The 17,903-nt window shown below is 36.0% G+C and overlaps 1 protein-coding gene across 2 annotated transcripts in view; it reads right to left on the bottom strand.

The window, feature by feature from the left end:
- Positions 1-5,944: 5,944 nt before the first annotated feature.
- The window catches only part of smoc2 (SPARC related modular calcium binding 2), a 36,151-nt gene continuing 24,192 nt past the window's right edge, over positions 5,945-17,903 (bottom strand). For both annotated transcript variants that reach the window (XM_016474587.1, XM_016474586.1), the window contains exons 8-13: positions 16,103-16,289; positions 13,962-14,044; positions 8,454-8,553; positions 7,930-8,177; positions 6,781-6,818; positions 5,945-6,465 (exon numbers count right to left, since the gene is read on the bottom strand). In XM_016474587.1, the coding sequence (XP_016330073.1) occupies positions 6,442-6,465; positions 6,781-6,818; positions 7,930-8,177; positions 8,454-8,553; positions 13,962-14,044; positions 16,103-16,289 (680 nt within the window). In that variant the 3' untranslated portion in view covers positions 5,945-6,441. The remainder of the gene's footprint in view (positions 6,466-6,780; positions 6,819-7,929; positions 8,178-8,453; positions 8,554-13,961; positions 14,045-16,102; positions 16,290-17,903) is intronic.

Consider the following 17,903-nt stretch of genomic DNA (forward strand, 5'->3'; position numbering starts at 1 on the left):
AGCTTTAGTTTAGATTTTAGTTAACAATAATAAAACCCAAGTAATGCATGAAGCGATTAAATATATATGTTGAATGCAATGTAAGTGGCTTTGGATAAAATAAGGAAATGTAAAAATCTAATTATCAGAACAATTTTTTTTTGGTTTTATTTTTATATTTGCACACCATGTTGTGTCTCTCTAACCCCTCATGCTAATTCTGAAGCATCAATATTGTTCATGTTTAGTGTAGAGATTACAAACCCCTCGAACTAAGTTATTGAACTTTGATCTTAAAATTTGAGGTTCCAAAAGATTTAGTTTTCTTAGTATGATGAAAATTTGAATAATCTAAAGAACCTTTTTCTACTATAAAGATTAGAACAAACCCTTCACACTCAAATTTGGTATGTAACTCACCACAGAAATGATACCTCAAATCATGCAAGAAGAGGTGTACTATTACTTTTCTACATCAAACTTAAGATCTACATTATAGGAGGGAACAGAGTAGGGACCACAATATCTCACAGATTTGGGCATGGTCACGTTTGAGCTAGTACGCAACAACATAGCACAGTTTTCTTCACCTTATTCACAATGGCCTTATGGTTTGAGTAAAGCGCTGCCCTCTCTCAACTCTCCTCCATTCCTTCATTCTTATGCCCCTCTGATCTTGCTCTCCTTTTGGTGTTAAATAAGGTGAGCTGAAGAATTATTAGATGGGCAAAATGCAGCAAAGCCACAAATCATGAAGCATTAGAGTGAGAACAGACAGCAGCTGCCCTGGTAATCTACTCTCAAAGGGGCTACTGTGGCCCCCGTTCTCACAAACCTCAGACGTCTGGTCCTCTGTGTGTGTTTGATGCTGTATGACATTTAGACTTGTGTAAGTGTTGTGTATATGACCGAATATATTATTATAATTATTTCATAACGACTAAGGTGAAAGGAAAATCACAAAGATCTTATTCAAAATAATGGCAGCAGATTTTGTGACAACCTTTGAAAGCAGCAATGCGCTCACACAACAAAACACTCATCCTTCATCTCCACATCAGCAGCTCCTATCAAAGTCTTAGCATGGCTTGAAGTTGGTGAGAAGAAAAAAAAGATTTAAATGAAAAAGAAGAATGTGGAAAGTGTGGGAATGAGGAACAGCAGGGCAGACACAAAGGCCCGCCGTGTGTCTGGAGAACTGACCCGATCCAAGACACACAAAGGAACCACTGCAGAGAAAGCTGGACAAGAGCTGGGCACCAGTCCTAGAGAGAGAGAGAGAGGAGGGGCAATTTTGCAACTGTTACAAACAGAAAATGTGAGATTGAGTTCTGTGTAACGGTTGTAGATTACCATTTAAAAGTTTTTTTTTTTTTTATATTTTTGAAAGTCACTGCAGTCATCCGGATCCAGTCCGTATCCAGCCCAGATGGTGGATCAGCACCTAGAGATGACCTCTACAGCCCTGAATGTCAGCGGAGATCAGGACAACTAGATGAGCCCCAGAGACAGATCCCCAGCGAAGACCTTGTCTCCTAGATGGCCACCGGGACAAGACCACAGGAACCAGTTGAGTCCTCTGCACAATCTGACTTTGCTGCAGCCTGGAACTGAACTGCTGGTTTCGTCTGGCCAGAGGAGAACTGGCCCCCGACTGAGCCTGGTTTCTCCCAAGTTTTTTTCTCCATTCTGTCACCGATGGAGTTTTGGTTCCTTGCCGCTGTCGCCTCTGGCTTGCTTAGTTGGGGACACTTAATTTCCAGCGATATCGTCGACTTGATTGCACAGATACTATTTAATCTGAACTGAGCTGGATGATGACATCACTGAATTCAATGATGAACTGCCTTTAACTGAAAATTGAGTGTTTACTATTGTCATTTTGCATTAATTACACACAATTTTTTTTAATTAATGCTGTACAGTTGCTTTGACACAATCTGTATTGTTAAAAGCGTTATATAAATAAAGGTGACTTGACTTGAAAGAAATCTCTTATGATCAAGGCTGAATTTATTTGATCAAAAATACAGTAAAACAGTTATTTTGTGAAATATTATTGCGTTAAAATAAATATTTTCTATTTAAATATATATTACAATGTAATTTATTTTTGTGATGCAAAGCTGAATTTTCAGCTTTTACTGATCCCAAACTTTTGAATGGTAGTGTATTTTAAAACAAAAGTCAAACAAAACAATTTTAATGCTGTTCGAAATAGAAGTCATCGATAATCTTCCCATTTTCCAGAGCTCAAAATCTCATTCGGCCTTCTGTTCATTTAAAAATAGTGCCTTTACTCACAGTGGCAAATTTGAAGGTATCATAAACTGCTTTTTTATAAGGTCCACTTATAATGTTAGCAATATTTTTTACATCAAAAAATAATAATTTAGAAGTTATAGGCTATTTTCTGTCCTGTTTTGACCCCTCTCATCGGAACGTTCTGATTGAAAAGGTGACACAGCATCATCTTTTAGTTTCAATCTTTCTGAAAATCCTGCGTCGAATTATGCCTTGTTTGTAAAGGAATCCACAGTAAAATGAAGTAAACAAAGGACTGAGTTCTTACTGACACGGTCTGGAACTTTATAAAAAATAAAGTTAATCCACTCTTTCCTAATGTTGAGATCAGAAGGAAGGCAATGCAAAGATTGTTTTTTTTCACAACTTGGCACTGCACAGCATCTTGTTGTCTTCAGAGCCATCTTTATCATTTGGTTTCTGCATAGACCTGTGTTTGCCTCTCTCGTTATTTACACTACATGTGTGAAACAGTGGGCGGGGCTAAACAGGCAGTGATGTAGAAGCAGGCGTTGATCTTCTTCTGCGGAGGTTCTAAACAGGCAGTGATGTAGAAGCAGGCATTGATCCTCTTCTCTGGAGGCGGTGTTTAGCCACATTATTGCATCATAAAGTGGCACATTCCACAAGCTGTCGTTTTGGCTGATTGGCTGCTTGACCGATTTGACTGCTTGGATATTCTGCCTTACAATTTTGTGTAAGAAAATCATATAGGCAAACATTTTTTTATTTTATTATAATTTATTTTGGTTATAATTTTTTCCCATATATTACATATTTTATGGTAATATATTTAAAGTATAATTCCTATATTACTAATTAAAATAATCAACATTAATAATAATAATATCAATATTCTAATATTAAATAATTTATTTTTCCTTATAGAACATGGAATTGTCCAGATGTGGTTCACAACACTTACCATCGCAACACTTATCTGTTGACTGGAAAACTAGACTGAATATAAGAAGGAGAGAATGACAAGTTTATGCAGTTGAAAAGATAGAGGAGCGGGTGACACACCTGACAGCAACCTGATCTGTGTCGGAGAGACTCATGCCAGTGACTCTGATGGATGCTGGTCATGTCACAACAAAACGGCCGGCCTTAAAAACAACCACAGGTGTGCTTCGAGAGGTCACCTGACCTCAAATCTGTTTACACACACACACACACACACACACACACACACACACACACACAGATCTAGCTCTTGGACTTATGAAGCTTAGTTCTAACAGGAGAGTAAGCTTACTATGCCAGCTGTAGATGTCTTTACAGTTTTCATTTTGTTGTTGAAATTAACTGAGTATGTATCGCAAATCATTTAATTTAGATCGGAGCTTCGGAGCGTGTTCGTGAATCTTTTGATTCAAATCAGAATTTTGGAGTGGGTTCGCACATCATTTCACGAATTGAACGATTCACGATCTGCACTCCAAAGTCCCGATCTGAAATGATGGTTCGCGAATCATTTGATTTAGATCGGAACTTCGGAGCAGGTTTGTGAATCTTTTGATTAAGATCAGAACTTTGAAGGGGGTTCGTGAATTGATTCAGATCGGGATTTCGGAGCACATATCATGAATAATTTCGTGAATTGAATACATTTTTTTTTCGGATTAATTTAGTTTATTTTTTTCTGTTTATTTTTTTCAGATTTTTTTTCTGTTTTACTACAAATACCATGGTTAAACTATGGTTAGTGTAGCAAAACAATGGTTAATTTGCGGTTACCATGGTTTATTATAATCATGTTTTTTTTTCCACCTTAAGAGGACACAGGATGAATAGAGATTATAGAGACAATATACTTGTCTAGATCAACTTTGAATAAAGAAAAGAGAGGTTTAGAGCCAGATTTAGCTAGCAGGAAACACAAATTAAGTGTTATATTTTGATATATTCTCTTTTGAGTAGTCAAACAATCAAAAGAAGACATCTTTAAAACTGAAAGTCACTTACAAAATGAGATTAGAAACATTAAAAAAAAAATGTTTGGGTACATTGTCAAACAAGTGAATGACACATTCATCAGAAGAGTGACAAAAACACTCTGCATACAATGCAGAAGCACTCTGGATATAATGCAGGAGGGGTTTAGGCAGCAGCTGGGCTGTTTTAAAATCCTGAATTTGACATCTTTGAGGCGTCAATAACTGATCCCCTTCTTTACATTCCCTGCAGTGTTAAAACCACAAAGTGCGGCATCTAATCTCACAGATCCAGCACCAGATCTGCTTATCATAATTTACAGCCAGAGATAAAAGAATGAGGTCAGTTTTAGGTCACTGATGGAAATACAAAAGGAAAAACAGAATAATGCATCTACATGTGCCTCTCAAATGAAAACTAATTTTTAGATGTCATTAAGATTGAATGAATGTTTGTTTGTTTTTCCTCTACAACTTCTGCATGCAGATTCAGTGAATACTCTTACACACTCTCACAATAACAAGGATACAACATATTATAAAAGACTTCTTTATTTCTAATCATCATGAAGCACTTTCAACAAAATGATCTCACGTGTGGTACAGGACTACAATCAGTAATAATTCCAAGCTCAGGCAGTAGTTGGGATTTGGTATAAAAACTAAATCGAGGCGTCTAAAAAAAACTCAGTTTAGATGCATTACAAGCTACCCAGAAATTAGCCAAAGAAAAGACAAACAAAATACGTAACAATAAAGCTGGTCTTGACAAATGCAACATGTAATACAACTTGTACAACTTAGAAAAGTATACTTATTTTAGACTCACAAAGGACACATACATTGTATGTGTTACATTATTATTATTCTTTTTGTTGTTTGTTGTAAGGACGTAAAAATGCTAACTACATCATTCACATATTCAGCAGTCTGTTTAAATACCTTATTTTTCTACAAAGTGAATTTACATTGTTTTAAAGTACAAAGTGCAAAGACTATGGTTTCCATCGTCGTTTTGGTGGTGGCAGGATCTGTGGGACGGGAGCCGGAACAATCGCTGCGACCACTTCTAGAGCCAGATTTAGCTAGCAGGAAACACAAATTAAGTGTTATATTTTGATATATTCTCTTTTGAGTAGTCAAACAATCAAAAGAAGACATCTTTAAAACTGAAAGTCACTTACAAAATGAGATTAGAAACATTAAAAAAAAAATGTTTGGGTACATTGTCAAACAAGTGAATGACACATTCATCAGAAGAGTGACAAAAACACTCTGCATACAATGCAGAAGCACTCTGGATATAATGCAGGAGGGGTTTAGGCAGCAGCTGGGCTGTTTTAAAATCCTGAATTTGACATCTTTGAGGCGTCAATAACTGATCCCCTTCTTTACATTCCCTGCAGTGTTAAAACCACAAAGTGCGGCATCTAATCTCACAGATCCAGCACCAGATCTGCTTATCATAATTTACAGCCAGAGATAAAAGAATGAGGTCAGTTTTAGGTCACTGATGGAAATACAAAAGGAAAAACAGAATAATGCATCTACATGTGCCTCTCAAATGAAAACTAATTTTTAGATGTCATTAAGATTGAATGAATGTTTGTTTGTTTTTCCTCTACAACTTCTGCATGCAGATTCAGTGAATACTCTTACACACTCTCACAATAACAAGGATACAACATATTATAAAAGACTTCTTTATTTCTAATCATCATGAAGCACTTTCAACAAAATGATCTCACGTGTGGTACAGGACTACAATCAGTAATAATTCCAAGCTCAGGCAGTAGTTGGGATTTGGTATAAAAACTAAATCGAGGCGTCTAAAAAAAACTCAGTTTAGATGCATTACAAGCTACCCAGAAATTAGCCAAAGAAAAGACAAACAAAATACGTAACAATAAAGCTGGTCTTGACAAATGCAACATGTAATACAACTTGTACAACTTAGAAAAGTATACTTATTTTAGACTCACAAAGGACACATACATTGTATGTGTTACATTATTATTATTCTTTTTGTTGTTTGTTGTAAGGACGTAAAAATGCTAACTACATCATTCACATATTCAGCAGTCTGTTTAAATACCTTATTTTTCTACAAAGTGAATTTACATTGTTTTAAAGTACAAAGTGCAAAGACTATGGTTTCCATCGTCGTTTTGGTGGTGGCAGGATCTGTGGGACGGGAGCCGGAACAATCGCTGCGACCACTTCAGCCTTGCTTCTTTGACAGGTTCTGAAAAAAGTCAAATGAGAGAATGAGGAAAATGCGATTTTAAAACAATGGCTTTCATTTATAAATGCAATTATCTACTTGTATTAGTAATTGGTTTCAATCTACTGCTCTGTAAAAAAAAAAAGAAAAAGAAAAAAAAAAAAAAAAAAGAGAGAGAATGAGGAAAATGCGATTTTAAAACAATGGCTTTCATTTATAAATGCAATTATCTACTTGTATTAGTAATTGGTTTCAATCTACCGCTCTGTAAAAAAGGATGAGAGAGAAGGTTGGAATGCATGTTGTGAATGTTAACAGCCACTGACATTAACTCACCAGTTTACTAGATGTTGTGCCTTCACCTGTTTTTGCCCCTGAGGAAAAACCAATGAGAATGTTTTACAAGCCGGTTCCCCATTACATGAAGGCAATACGGGTTATTTCTGAGAATGTTATTAAACAAATGCAAGCGCTCATGGTCATTAAAACGACCACACAGTCTTCAAACAATCTCAGGCTGAACCTACAGTAGGTAGAGCTCAGTATTTCCCTCATCCAGTCAAAAAGCAGAACACTTGAGTTTATGTTGCTCGTGAGACAATGCTGTAAATCCACGGATTTCATCATAAAAATTAAAAACATGCCTGTTTTAATTTTAATAAGAGAAATCATGTTGCTAAGTCATAATTATGTGAAAGTAATTGACTATTTTTTAGTTCTACAGGATTTCAAACAAATTGGATCTCGCAGATTGGAATTCCAAAAGCGCAACTGGACCTGACTTTCAAAAATCTTATTGGGGTCGGTAAGAATTTATTACAGAGGGTTTATATTTCAAATAAATGCTGTTCTTTTAAACTTTCCATTCATCAAAGAATCCTGAAAATAAAAAATTATGGTTTTCACAAAACAGGCAGCACCACTGTTTTCAACACTGATCAGAAATGTTTCTTGATCATTGTAACATTGGGAAATATATTAAAATAGTAAATTCTGAAAACGTTTCACAATATTACTGTTTTTACTATGTTTTTGATCAAATAAATGCAGCCTTGGTGAGCAAAAGAGGCTTGCAAAAACCAGTGACCAGTAGTGTATGGTCCATTCGGGGCAGTCGTGGCCTAATGGATAGAGAGTTGGACTTGTAACCCGAAGGTTGTGGGTTCGAATCTCAGGTCCGGCAGGGATTGTAGGTGGGGGGAGTGAATGTACAGCACTCTCTTCCACCCTCAATACCACGACTGAGGTGAGACCCTTGAGCAAGGCACCGAACCCCCAACTGCTCCATTGGCTGCCCACTGCTCCGGGTGTGTGTTCACAACTGTGTGTGTGCGCACTTGGATGGGTTAAATGCAGAACACAAATTCCGAGAATGGGTCACCATACTTGGCCACACTTCACTTTCACTTCACTTCAAAGTGCATTCAATGGAGCATTGGAGCCTTGCATTTTTTCCTCTACCATTTCAAATCAAATTACACTCACCCTCTTCCTTAGTGACACCCAGACAGCCCATCAGTTCCTGTAGAGACAGGGCTTTATCGTTGCTGATGTCGCAGTACTCCACAAACTTCTTCACACACTTCTTGGGTTTGGATTTCTTGCGCAGTAAGCGCTTGAACGGTTTGATTTCTTTCTTTCCGATGTCGCCGCTGGAATTCTTGTCAAGCTGACTGAAATACCAGTGCACAACTCGCTCTTCCAGAGTATGACTGGGGTCAGGCTCCAGCATCCTGAATGGAGGAAAAATCAAACACTGAACATTTTTTTATACGCACTTTATTTTCTGGTTAAATGCCTGTGAAACATGTACTGTATATAAATAATAAATGAAGTTTTCATTTGCTGCCTTTTGATCGTTATAGGGCCTGAATAGCAACATCAATTATTCTATTCAGTTAGCTAATGAATTAAGAAAATATTTTTACACCACACTGTAGGCAGGGTCAGTTAAATTCATGAACCGGTCCATTGCATCTACATTTGTCCTTTCTCAGTTTCTTGTTTACCTGCCGGCAGAGGCCGGGTCAGTTACTGCATGGACCATGTCTGTGGACAACGCGTCCAACACGCTGGTCAGGAATTCTGTCTTCTTCTCCCCAGGACATCCTGAAAAATAGAGAGATGCGAATGTTACAAAAAGAGCTGCACTCTTTAAAAGAACTGTTTAGAACAACATGTTTGAAAAAAATGAATTTGAGTGAACTATTTAGTTCAACTGTACTTCACTTTTGATTGTAAATCGGTCTAAATGTTCTTTTTTTATTGGATTTTAGTGACACTAAGTTGTTGCTTAACAAAATCCCATGAGAAAAAGATTAAAAGAGAACAAGGCTTCCTTTTATGTGACATTTACCTTCAGGTTATCAGTATAAACAGCTATGAAACCTCATAAACAGCTGTTGGGACTGAATTACCTCATGTAACTCTGCTGCTCTGGTTTTAATTACTGAACTATGTGATTTTGTCACTATTGACCTCATTAAAAATGAATAATTTGCAAGAAATGCATTAAATTAATCAAAAGCGACAGAAAAGCTGTTAATAATGTTGAAAAAGATTTATTTTCTAAATTACTGCTGTTCTTTTGAACTCTCTATTCATCGTCTCCTAAAAAAAAAAAAAAAGTATCACAGCTTCCACAAAAATATGATGCAGCACAACTGTTTTCAACACTGATAATACTAAGAAATGTTTCTTGAGCAGCAAACCGGAATGATTCCTGAAGGATCGTGTGACACTAACAACTTAATTAAGTAATGATGCTGAAAATTCAGCTTTGCATCACAGGAATAAATGACCAATCCCAAACATTCAAATATCTGAATGTTACTTTGCATTTTTAAAAATGCACCAGACTAAATGCACATTTTCACAGTTTACAGTGTATATACCATGGTACTGAATTATTGCAGTACTTAATGAATGATGAATACAGCTCTACTAACATAATACATGTCCAAACAACCATGGTCCTTATTTGTTAATATATAGTTCAGCTAGTGAATGCATACAGTGCTACACATACTAGTGGCTATTTGATGTATTGGCGCCATAGGTGGCCCAATAAACACTGAAAGATGTAAAGCTGTCAGATGTTTTTACACCAACTGCACTTAAAGATGGTGGAGAGTAGGAGAGTTAAACAATGTTACGGCTTTAGAGATTCTTCACCGCCTTGTCATAAAAATCAAACCTCCCCTATCCTGTCCGAGGAAGATGACAGCTGCCAATCAAACCGAGAATTTGGGTTTATGGTCACAGGTAAAAGCTTGCTGTCTGTGGGAATTGAGGCCTATGTGGATGTTTGGGTGAAACCCACAAACCAGTCAAAGACATGTCCAGGTCATAATTTACCACAGAAATTAGAAATTATATTTTGCACAAGCATAATGAACATTAAGCCTATTTGTAGGATTCTATGGATTGTGTCATTTTCATGACAGTTAACCCAGCTAACAAAAATTTGTTAAAATTACGTTTTGCCAAAATGATTTCTTGAATGTTCTCGGCAACTGATAAGGGACTATTCAATTTGATAATTTTGCAAACATTACGGGAACGTTACTTTTGAATGTTCTCTAAACATTCTGAAACAAGTAGTAACATTTAAAAAATGTTTGAAAAACATTCTATGAACGATGTATAAATAAAATTTTTGTGCTAATGTTTTGAGAACATTATTAAAGACCAGATAACTTTTTAACAAATGTTCTATTAACATTATGGGGGAATGTTTGTTCATAACTAGTTCTGAGAACATTCCCTGTTAGCTAGGAAGCAATTAACTTTAGTTAAGATCCCCCCCATAATCCTCATTAATATCATGCAATAAATTAGTAAATATTTAATGTAAAAAAAATATATAAAAATGTAACATGTAAATAATATGATGATTATATACTAAAATTATATATACCAAAAAAAGACCATTTTTCTTTTTTAGTCAGTAACATTCTTTTAAGTAAATCTGGTTTACAGTAAGTGTTTTATTTCGGCAAATTTGTGTCCATCTCATTCTGTAGCTTGTGCTATGTATATCTACATGTACTGTATATTGGCCACCCTGCTCTTTAGATATTAAGAGTTGGCTGTTGAAAAACCAAGGGAGTTTAACACACTCCTACACCTCCTTTCTCATATCCATCTGTCTGTCCAAATAAAGCAAGATAAAGAAAGGGAAAGTGTGTTTGTGTGTCTGTGTGTGTTTGCAAGGAGGAGTCTTCACATGCTGGTCTGTTTATGGTCAGGCCCAGAGGCAACAGATTCTCTGGTGTAAGAAGTAAAGGCATGCCGAGGTCCTCGTGAACAGGTGTGTGTGAGAGCGAGCGTGATCAGGTAAACAGACGGCCTCACACGAGAGAAAAGAGAAGGCAAAATGACATTTAAACGTGTGGAGGTTTGCGAGTGAGTGTCGTGCTGAAGATTTGCGTGAGTTTCTGCTCCTCACTGAGACCAGACACAGTAAAATATCCGTGCCACCTGTTCATATGAGGAACGGCATTCTTATTGCTTTTTCAATAAAAACAACATAACGTTTAGTGTAGTCTAGACACTCAACCAACATTTCTGACCTTTTAAGAATTCTTGGCATTTTACATTAGTCAGAAAATGCCATTTTTAATGTGTCTTCGTATTCCATTTTAGTATGAATTTATAGAGTTTGAACTGCATTGCTTGCATGAGTAAAGAAAATACAGCTATGATTTGTCTAATATAAGCCTGTTTGATTTGGTTCAAAAACATATCCAGTGTTATGATATGATATATATGTGTATGTGCTAAGCAATCCAATGCTGCAGGAATGACATTTTTGTTGATCATTTTTTTCACACTTTATTCTACAAGATCAAATACATCAGTAATAGCCCTACGGTTTTTTTTTCTTTCTTTCACTTAAGTGAGCTTGAGAAATCAAAAAAAAAATAAATAAAAATCAGACATTCATTTGAACTCTCCAGCTAATTTAAATGCTGAGTTAGGATTCACTGAGTAAACCCATCCAGATCCTGCATTTTACAACATTTCTGCGTTACCCAGAATCCTACAGCTTTTAGAACTTACATAAAAACTCTCAAGTTGCAGCAGAGTCATGAGAATTGCGGTATTGGCTGTGGATTGTGGACGTTCAGCTTGAATGTCCACACACACACACACACACACACACACCTGAGGAACAGAGGTTTATTCATTAACATATTGAGATATTGCCATTTTTACCAGAGTGCATAGTGGCAAAGCTAGCCTAGTAGTGGAGAATAAGACCAGCAATTAGTCTGTGTTTACTAAACTGGGTCATTACTATGCAGTACAGATTCATATCACCGTGATATAAGTCTGTACAATATTAAACTCACTTACAATTTATTGAAAATAGGGGTGCATTTTAAATAATTCCACTACTTTTTTGGTGCATTGTGTACTATCCACTAAGAAAAACTGGCTGTTTATTACAAAATACTCAACGTATTTCTTCACTGGTCATTATTTTATCAGTTTTTACTGTCTTTAATATCACTTTCCATACTGCACTCTCAGAAAAAAGATACAAAAGCTGACACTATGGTGGTACTCTTTCAAAAGGTAGTAATAAGTACCACTAAAATGTGCACTTCAGATACTAATATGTATCTTTAAGGCATTAATATGCACCTTTAGGGGTAAAAAAGGTACAAAAATGTACCTTTTGAAAGGGTACTGCCCCAGTGACAGCTTTTATACCCTTTTTCAGAGGTTTTGTAGTGGTGTTTGTTGGTTTTTGACACTCTAAAATGTTCCATATTGTTACATAAATCAGTGTGACAGCATACAATTAATAAGCTCATAAAAGATAAGACTGTCACTCCCTCACTGAGCAATCCTTCAAACTTATTTATGAATCCCTTCACCTTTGAAGACATTTCCAAAGGGAGGTGTTGTCTGATTCCAAAAAAATATAGCAAAGTAACACACATTCTCACACCTCACACACTGTTTCAAAAGCCCGTTTCACCACGTAATTTTAATTAAAGTATGTAGCTAATCCTATTAGTCAAAGTCTGACCAGGGTTACACATTCTGTTATTTGGGACAAAGCACAAAAGCATTTCTTATGTACTTGCACTAACAAAAAGTACCATGGTATTTCCATGGTATCTTAGAAGTACACAGGGTACTTCTTGTTAGTAAATACCATGATACTGTAATACCATAGTATTTATACCATGCATTACAATTATTCAGAATCATGGTAGATGTTTAAATGCCAGAGTACTATTCCAACTAATAACACGGTACCACCACATTATATTTTCGTAAAAGTGGATATTAGGTCTAAGCAATAGTATAATAATATAATATTTATACATTTGCTCTGAAATGAACTAATTTGAATGAATCAGAAGTGAAGTTAACACATGCTAGTGGCAAAATCTTTAAAATCATGATATTAATATTCTCGTCGTTGTTCCTTAATTATGAATTACTGTTCAAAAAATTGTGGTCATAACGATTTTTTATGTTTTCAAAAGTCTCCGATGCTCACCAAGGCTACATTTATTGTGCAATATTATTAAAATTTAAAATATCTGTTTTCTATATATATATATATATATATATATATATATATATAACCATCATACTGATTTGCTGCTTAAGAAACATTTTTTATTACCAAAATTGAAAACATTTGCGCTGCTTAATTTTTTTGTGAAACATTTTTCAGGATCTTGAAGTAAAATATTTTTTTTTTAAATGAAAAACTTTTTTTTACATTATAAATGTCTTTACTGTGACTTTTGACTAAGTTAATGTGTGTAATAATTTCTTTAAGAAAATCTAGCTGACTTGATTTTTTATATAAACTAATATTGAATATGTAAATATTCAACATATCACCTAGTCCACGTACAGGGATGGAATATTGCAGCTCCTATTATTTTGAGTCTAATCAACGACTTCATTCATGCTGGAAATGGAAGTCACTCCCTTGTTTCCTTTTTGCAGTTTTTTTATCTTTGCCCTCTACTCCTTTTTCCTCTGTTCTTCGCCACGGGCACTCCCCCACACTCATCCCTCCTTGTCATCCTCCTAGGCTCGTGCTATCTATTGTAATCTATCTTTTCTACCTCCCCTTTCCTTACTGAGATGATCTGTTAACATCTGTCGTCTATGCGGACTGTAGGGTCGTGGGAAACCAGGAGATGGTTTTAGACTCTAGATGTCACACACATACCTGAGCTCACATGCAAAAACATATAGATGCATAAACAGACATTTTTATGTTTACTTTGTGCATTTTGCATGTATGAAATGTGATATCAAATTTGCAAAATGAACCAAACAACAGGTAGTGCACCTATTAAAAGACACCTAATCAATTTAATTTTTATTTATTTCCTTGAGGTCCTCTTTGGTAAAAAGGTGTTGTTTTCCTTTTTGTAGCTTTGTTTCTAGTCCTCTTGCTATTTTTAAGTCACTCTCCAGCAAACATTGCACAATATTTTCGCATCCGCTCATAAGTACACAGTTAAGCTCACCCTGCAGGTGTCTGCTCCTGTAATGGTCCTTTGGTTTGTTTGGATGGGCTCTGGCATTTCCATCACATTTTGGCTGTTCGAATCTACAGCAAGAGAGAGAAGAAAAAACAGAAGGAATGAGAGTGAATACAAAGCATTATTGTTTACACAGTGAGTCCAACGGCTAAAACATTCCACCAATGCTAAGAAAAATGTTTAGATTTTGTTTTAAATAGCAGAAAGACCAAAATAACATAATATTGTTGAATACAGATTATCTTTTCTTCACCATTGTGATGTATATTGCAAAATAATAATGATATGATACGATACGATACGTACGATATGTGTATATAAGATATGCAAAATAATTTATAACTGTTCAGTTTTATCTGTCTATAAATGATTTATGTGTTTGTTTTATCATTCTGTTTTATCTGTCTGTTTATATGTATATACATACACCAGAAGGATGGCTCAGAGATTCAGGAAACAAAGAGGAATGGCGTGAAATACAATGAGTGGACAAAAAGAAAAAGTACGTGTAAAACAAGAGAAACGTTCATGGCCTCATTAGGAGAGTAAATGTGCTCCAATCATTGCTAAGCGACCTGCCCAAATAACAGAGAAAGAGAGAGAGAGAGGAGGCTGATGGGAAGGTAGCACTTCCATGCGTGCTCTAATGCGCTGTTTGGCACACTGCCAGAGGCTTTGTTAACTCAATACCACATTCGGTGACGGTCAGAAATCCACAGCGTCGCTCCATAACACCCCTGCAGCTCATTAAAGGTGCCTCTGAATACAGAGAGTGTCACTGACCCCTGGCAAACACACTCACAATGATTTGTCATTCTGCCAGGTTTCTTGATCAGATTTGGGCCGGTTGAGCAGCCCACCTGTTAGCAGATGAGTATTTAATCAGACTAATTTGCTGGTATATTTAGCTTTTCTTAACGACTGCAGAGCAGAAAGCTGCACTCAAAATGTTAAAAGAGACTGAATGAGATTAGGCCAAGTACTGGCCCCTGAGAGACTCCAAAGCTCAATTTTGTACCCCATAGTAAGTGGAAGAATGAGACCTGCCCCGGGTGTATATTAGATGTACTGTACTGAACAGGTCAACTGGCACTTACCATTTTAAAAGCCAAGTGGTTGGTTTTTCCTTTCAATAGAGACACACTGCTTAAGTTGTATTCTGGCAACTAAATAAGGACGGATTTGTTTCTTGGAGGCGCCAGAGGCATTTTAAAGTGTTTAAAATAACATTTTGTTAAAGCTGATGTTAAAGGGCTAGTTCGCCTAAAAATAAAAATTGGCTGAAAAGTTACTCATTCTCAGGACATCCAAGATGTAGATGAGTTTGTTTCTTTGTCGGAACAGATTTGGAGAAATTTACATCACTTGCTCACTAATGGATCCTCTGCAGTGAATGGGTGCCGTCAGAATTTGAGTCCAAACAGCTGATGAAAACATCACAGTAATCCACAAGTAATCCACACAACTCCAGTCCATCAATTAGTCCATCAATTAATATCTTGTGACGTGATATTAATCTTCAAACTGTTGCTTCAAGCTAAAATATGAGTCCTCTATCTATTATATTGTTTTCTCCAGTGAAAAAATAGTCTCACCTGAATCAAGAGAGAAATATGCACAGATCAAGCACCGTTTACAAGCAAAAACAGTCCAAAAGAGTTCTAAACAAATATGTTGATGGATGTTGAAGAGGACAACAGTGGATGGGCTTTTTCATTGGAGGAATTGTTATAATAGATTATGGTCTCATATTGTGGCCAGAAGCAACCTTTTAAACTTAAAACAGCTTATTAATGGATTTGTTTCTTACAATCACACAGTTATTTGCTTCACAAGATGTTAATTGATGGTCTGTGGTCGTGTGGATTACTTGTGGATTATTGTGATGTTTCTATCAGCTATTTGGACTTTTGTTCTGACAGCACCCATTCACTGCAGATGATCCACTGGTGAGCAACATTTCTCCAATCTGTTCCAATGAAAAAACAACCTCATCTACATTTTCATTTGTGGGTGAACTATTCCCTTAAAATGCATTGTATAAATAATATCCTATTAGTTGTACTTTTCACCTGTTTTTTTATATACTGTGCTTTAAAAAAAAAATCCTATATTGAGTGCATTACCTTGTGGATGTTCCAGGTATGGGTCGTCCAGTGTCCACCAGGACACACCAGCAGTACCCGGTGGAGGGATGGCACTGAACGGATTTGTAGAGGCCACCATGAGCACATTCCGGCACAAAAACCGCTTCGTTTTTATGTTGTCGTGCTTCTTCCTGTGCTGACAGCTGCTCCTGATCACACGAGGTCGCTGAGGTAAAGTGAGGCAGAGGAAAGGAGTGAAATACTGCAGGAGACACAATATGAGTGAGTAAGTGTCAGTGTTCTCTGTGGTGAAGAGAAGCCAAGCATCTGTGTTTCTGTACAATGAAAGGAGACAGTGACCAGGAGCTGTCAAGCTCCAAAAAGTAACTTCTCCTTAAAATTTCCATAAAAGTAGTACATAAGACAATGCACGATAGCTTGTGAGGACTAGAATATAACAGGCTTTTTCTGAAATCTAAAAAAAAGTTCCAAAAAATCCAATGTTTGACATCTAATTCCATGATTTTGGAAGGATGCTGTCCGATGTTGAAAGAATTTATAATAAATTTAAATTGAATTACATTAAAATGTTTATTCTATCTTATTTTTATTTTTATTTTGCTGAATAATTTTGGCATTCTTCTTTGGTAATTGATCAAGCAGGCTTGTTGGAACATTACATCTCCAAAGAACCCTAACATGTCTTCTAATTAAAGAGTAATTGCTGAATTTGTTAAGTTTTAGAGGGGGTGTACTCATTTATGCTGTGCACTATATATCTGTATATATATATATATATATATATAATATATGTGTGTGTGTGTGATTAAAAAAACCTTAGAAATTTATATACTGATAGATACGCATTGTATTTATTAAATATGATATCTCATGATCCTGTGAGTGTGATTCATCTGGTTAAAGGAATGTATGCTGTCTGATGTTAATTAAAACAATTAATAATACATTTAAAGTAGTTAAATTTAGTTTAATTAAAACACATTTAATGTAAGTTGAACGAATCAATTAAATACATATATTGTTTTTTATTTTACTTTTTCAACTTGCAATTCCATTCATACTGAGAATTAAGCATTGCATTAAGTCTGATGTTGAAAGAATTAATAATAAATGTAAATTAATTACATTTAAATCAAATTTGAATTGAATCCATTAAATTTAATTGAACAAATTAATTAAATGCATATATTTTTATAACTTATGATTCCATATTGAGAAATAAGCATTAATGGTTATCTCTAAAGCTCATTTGAATGCGTTTCCGCTCATGTTATGGGACCTTCATACAAGAACGCTGCCTATGAAGTCAATGACTGACTGGACGGTGAGGCCTTGGACACAGCCGTGCAGAGATGGATGGACAGCATGTTGGAGGGGGTAAGAGAGTCAGAGAGAGTGAAAGTGAGAGCTTGTGCTTTATCTGCAGCCTGCGGGAATGTTTATGACATTAAGAAGTTAATGACTGCACAGGGCTCCTGCTGCTCAACCAGCATAAATATTTACACATTGTCTCTGGGTGCCTGCATTTGCTGTGTCTTTGAATGAAGATGGTGACCTTGAGCAGAGAATCACTGCATAAAACACATTGTTTTGGCAAAACAGTGGCATCTCAGCGCTTCCTTTCAATCCTCCAAGAGGCACAATGACAGCCCCAAACACATGAATGATCCATATGGAGCACAACCTTTGAGCCATGAGATTTCTCTGCATCAGGAACCAATCATCTCATGTGCCACAACACAGCTCTCCAGCAATGCTTTGAGCCGCCTGATCTAATGCAAGCAAGATTATTAAAAAAAAAAAAAAAAAAAAAAAAAAA

This window comes from Sinocyclocheilus anshuiensis, unplaced genomic scaffold (genome assembly GCF_001515605.1).
Source record: "Sinocyclocheilus anshuiensis isolate Anshui unplaced genomic scaffold, SAMN03320099.WGS_v1.1 scaffold300, whole genome shotgun sequence".
NCBI classification, from domain to species: domain Eukaryota; kingdom Metazoa; phylum Chordata; class Actinopteri; order Cypriniformes; family Cyprinidae; genus Sinocyclocheilus; species Sinocyclocheilus anshuiensis.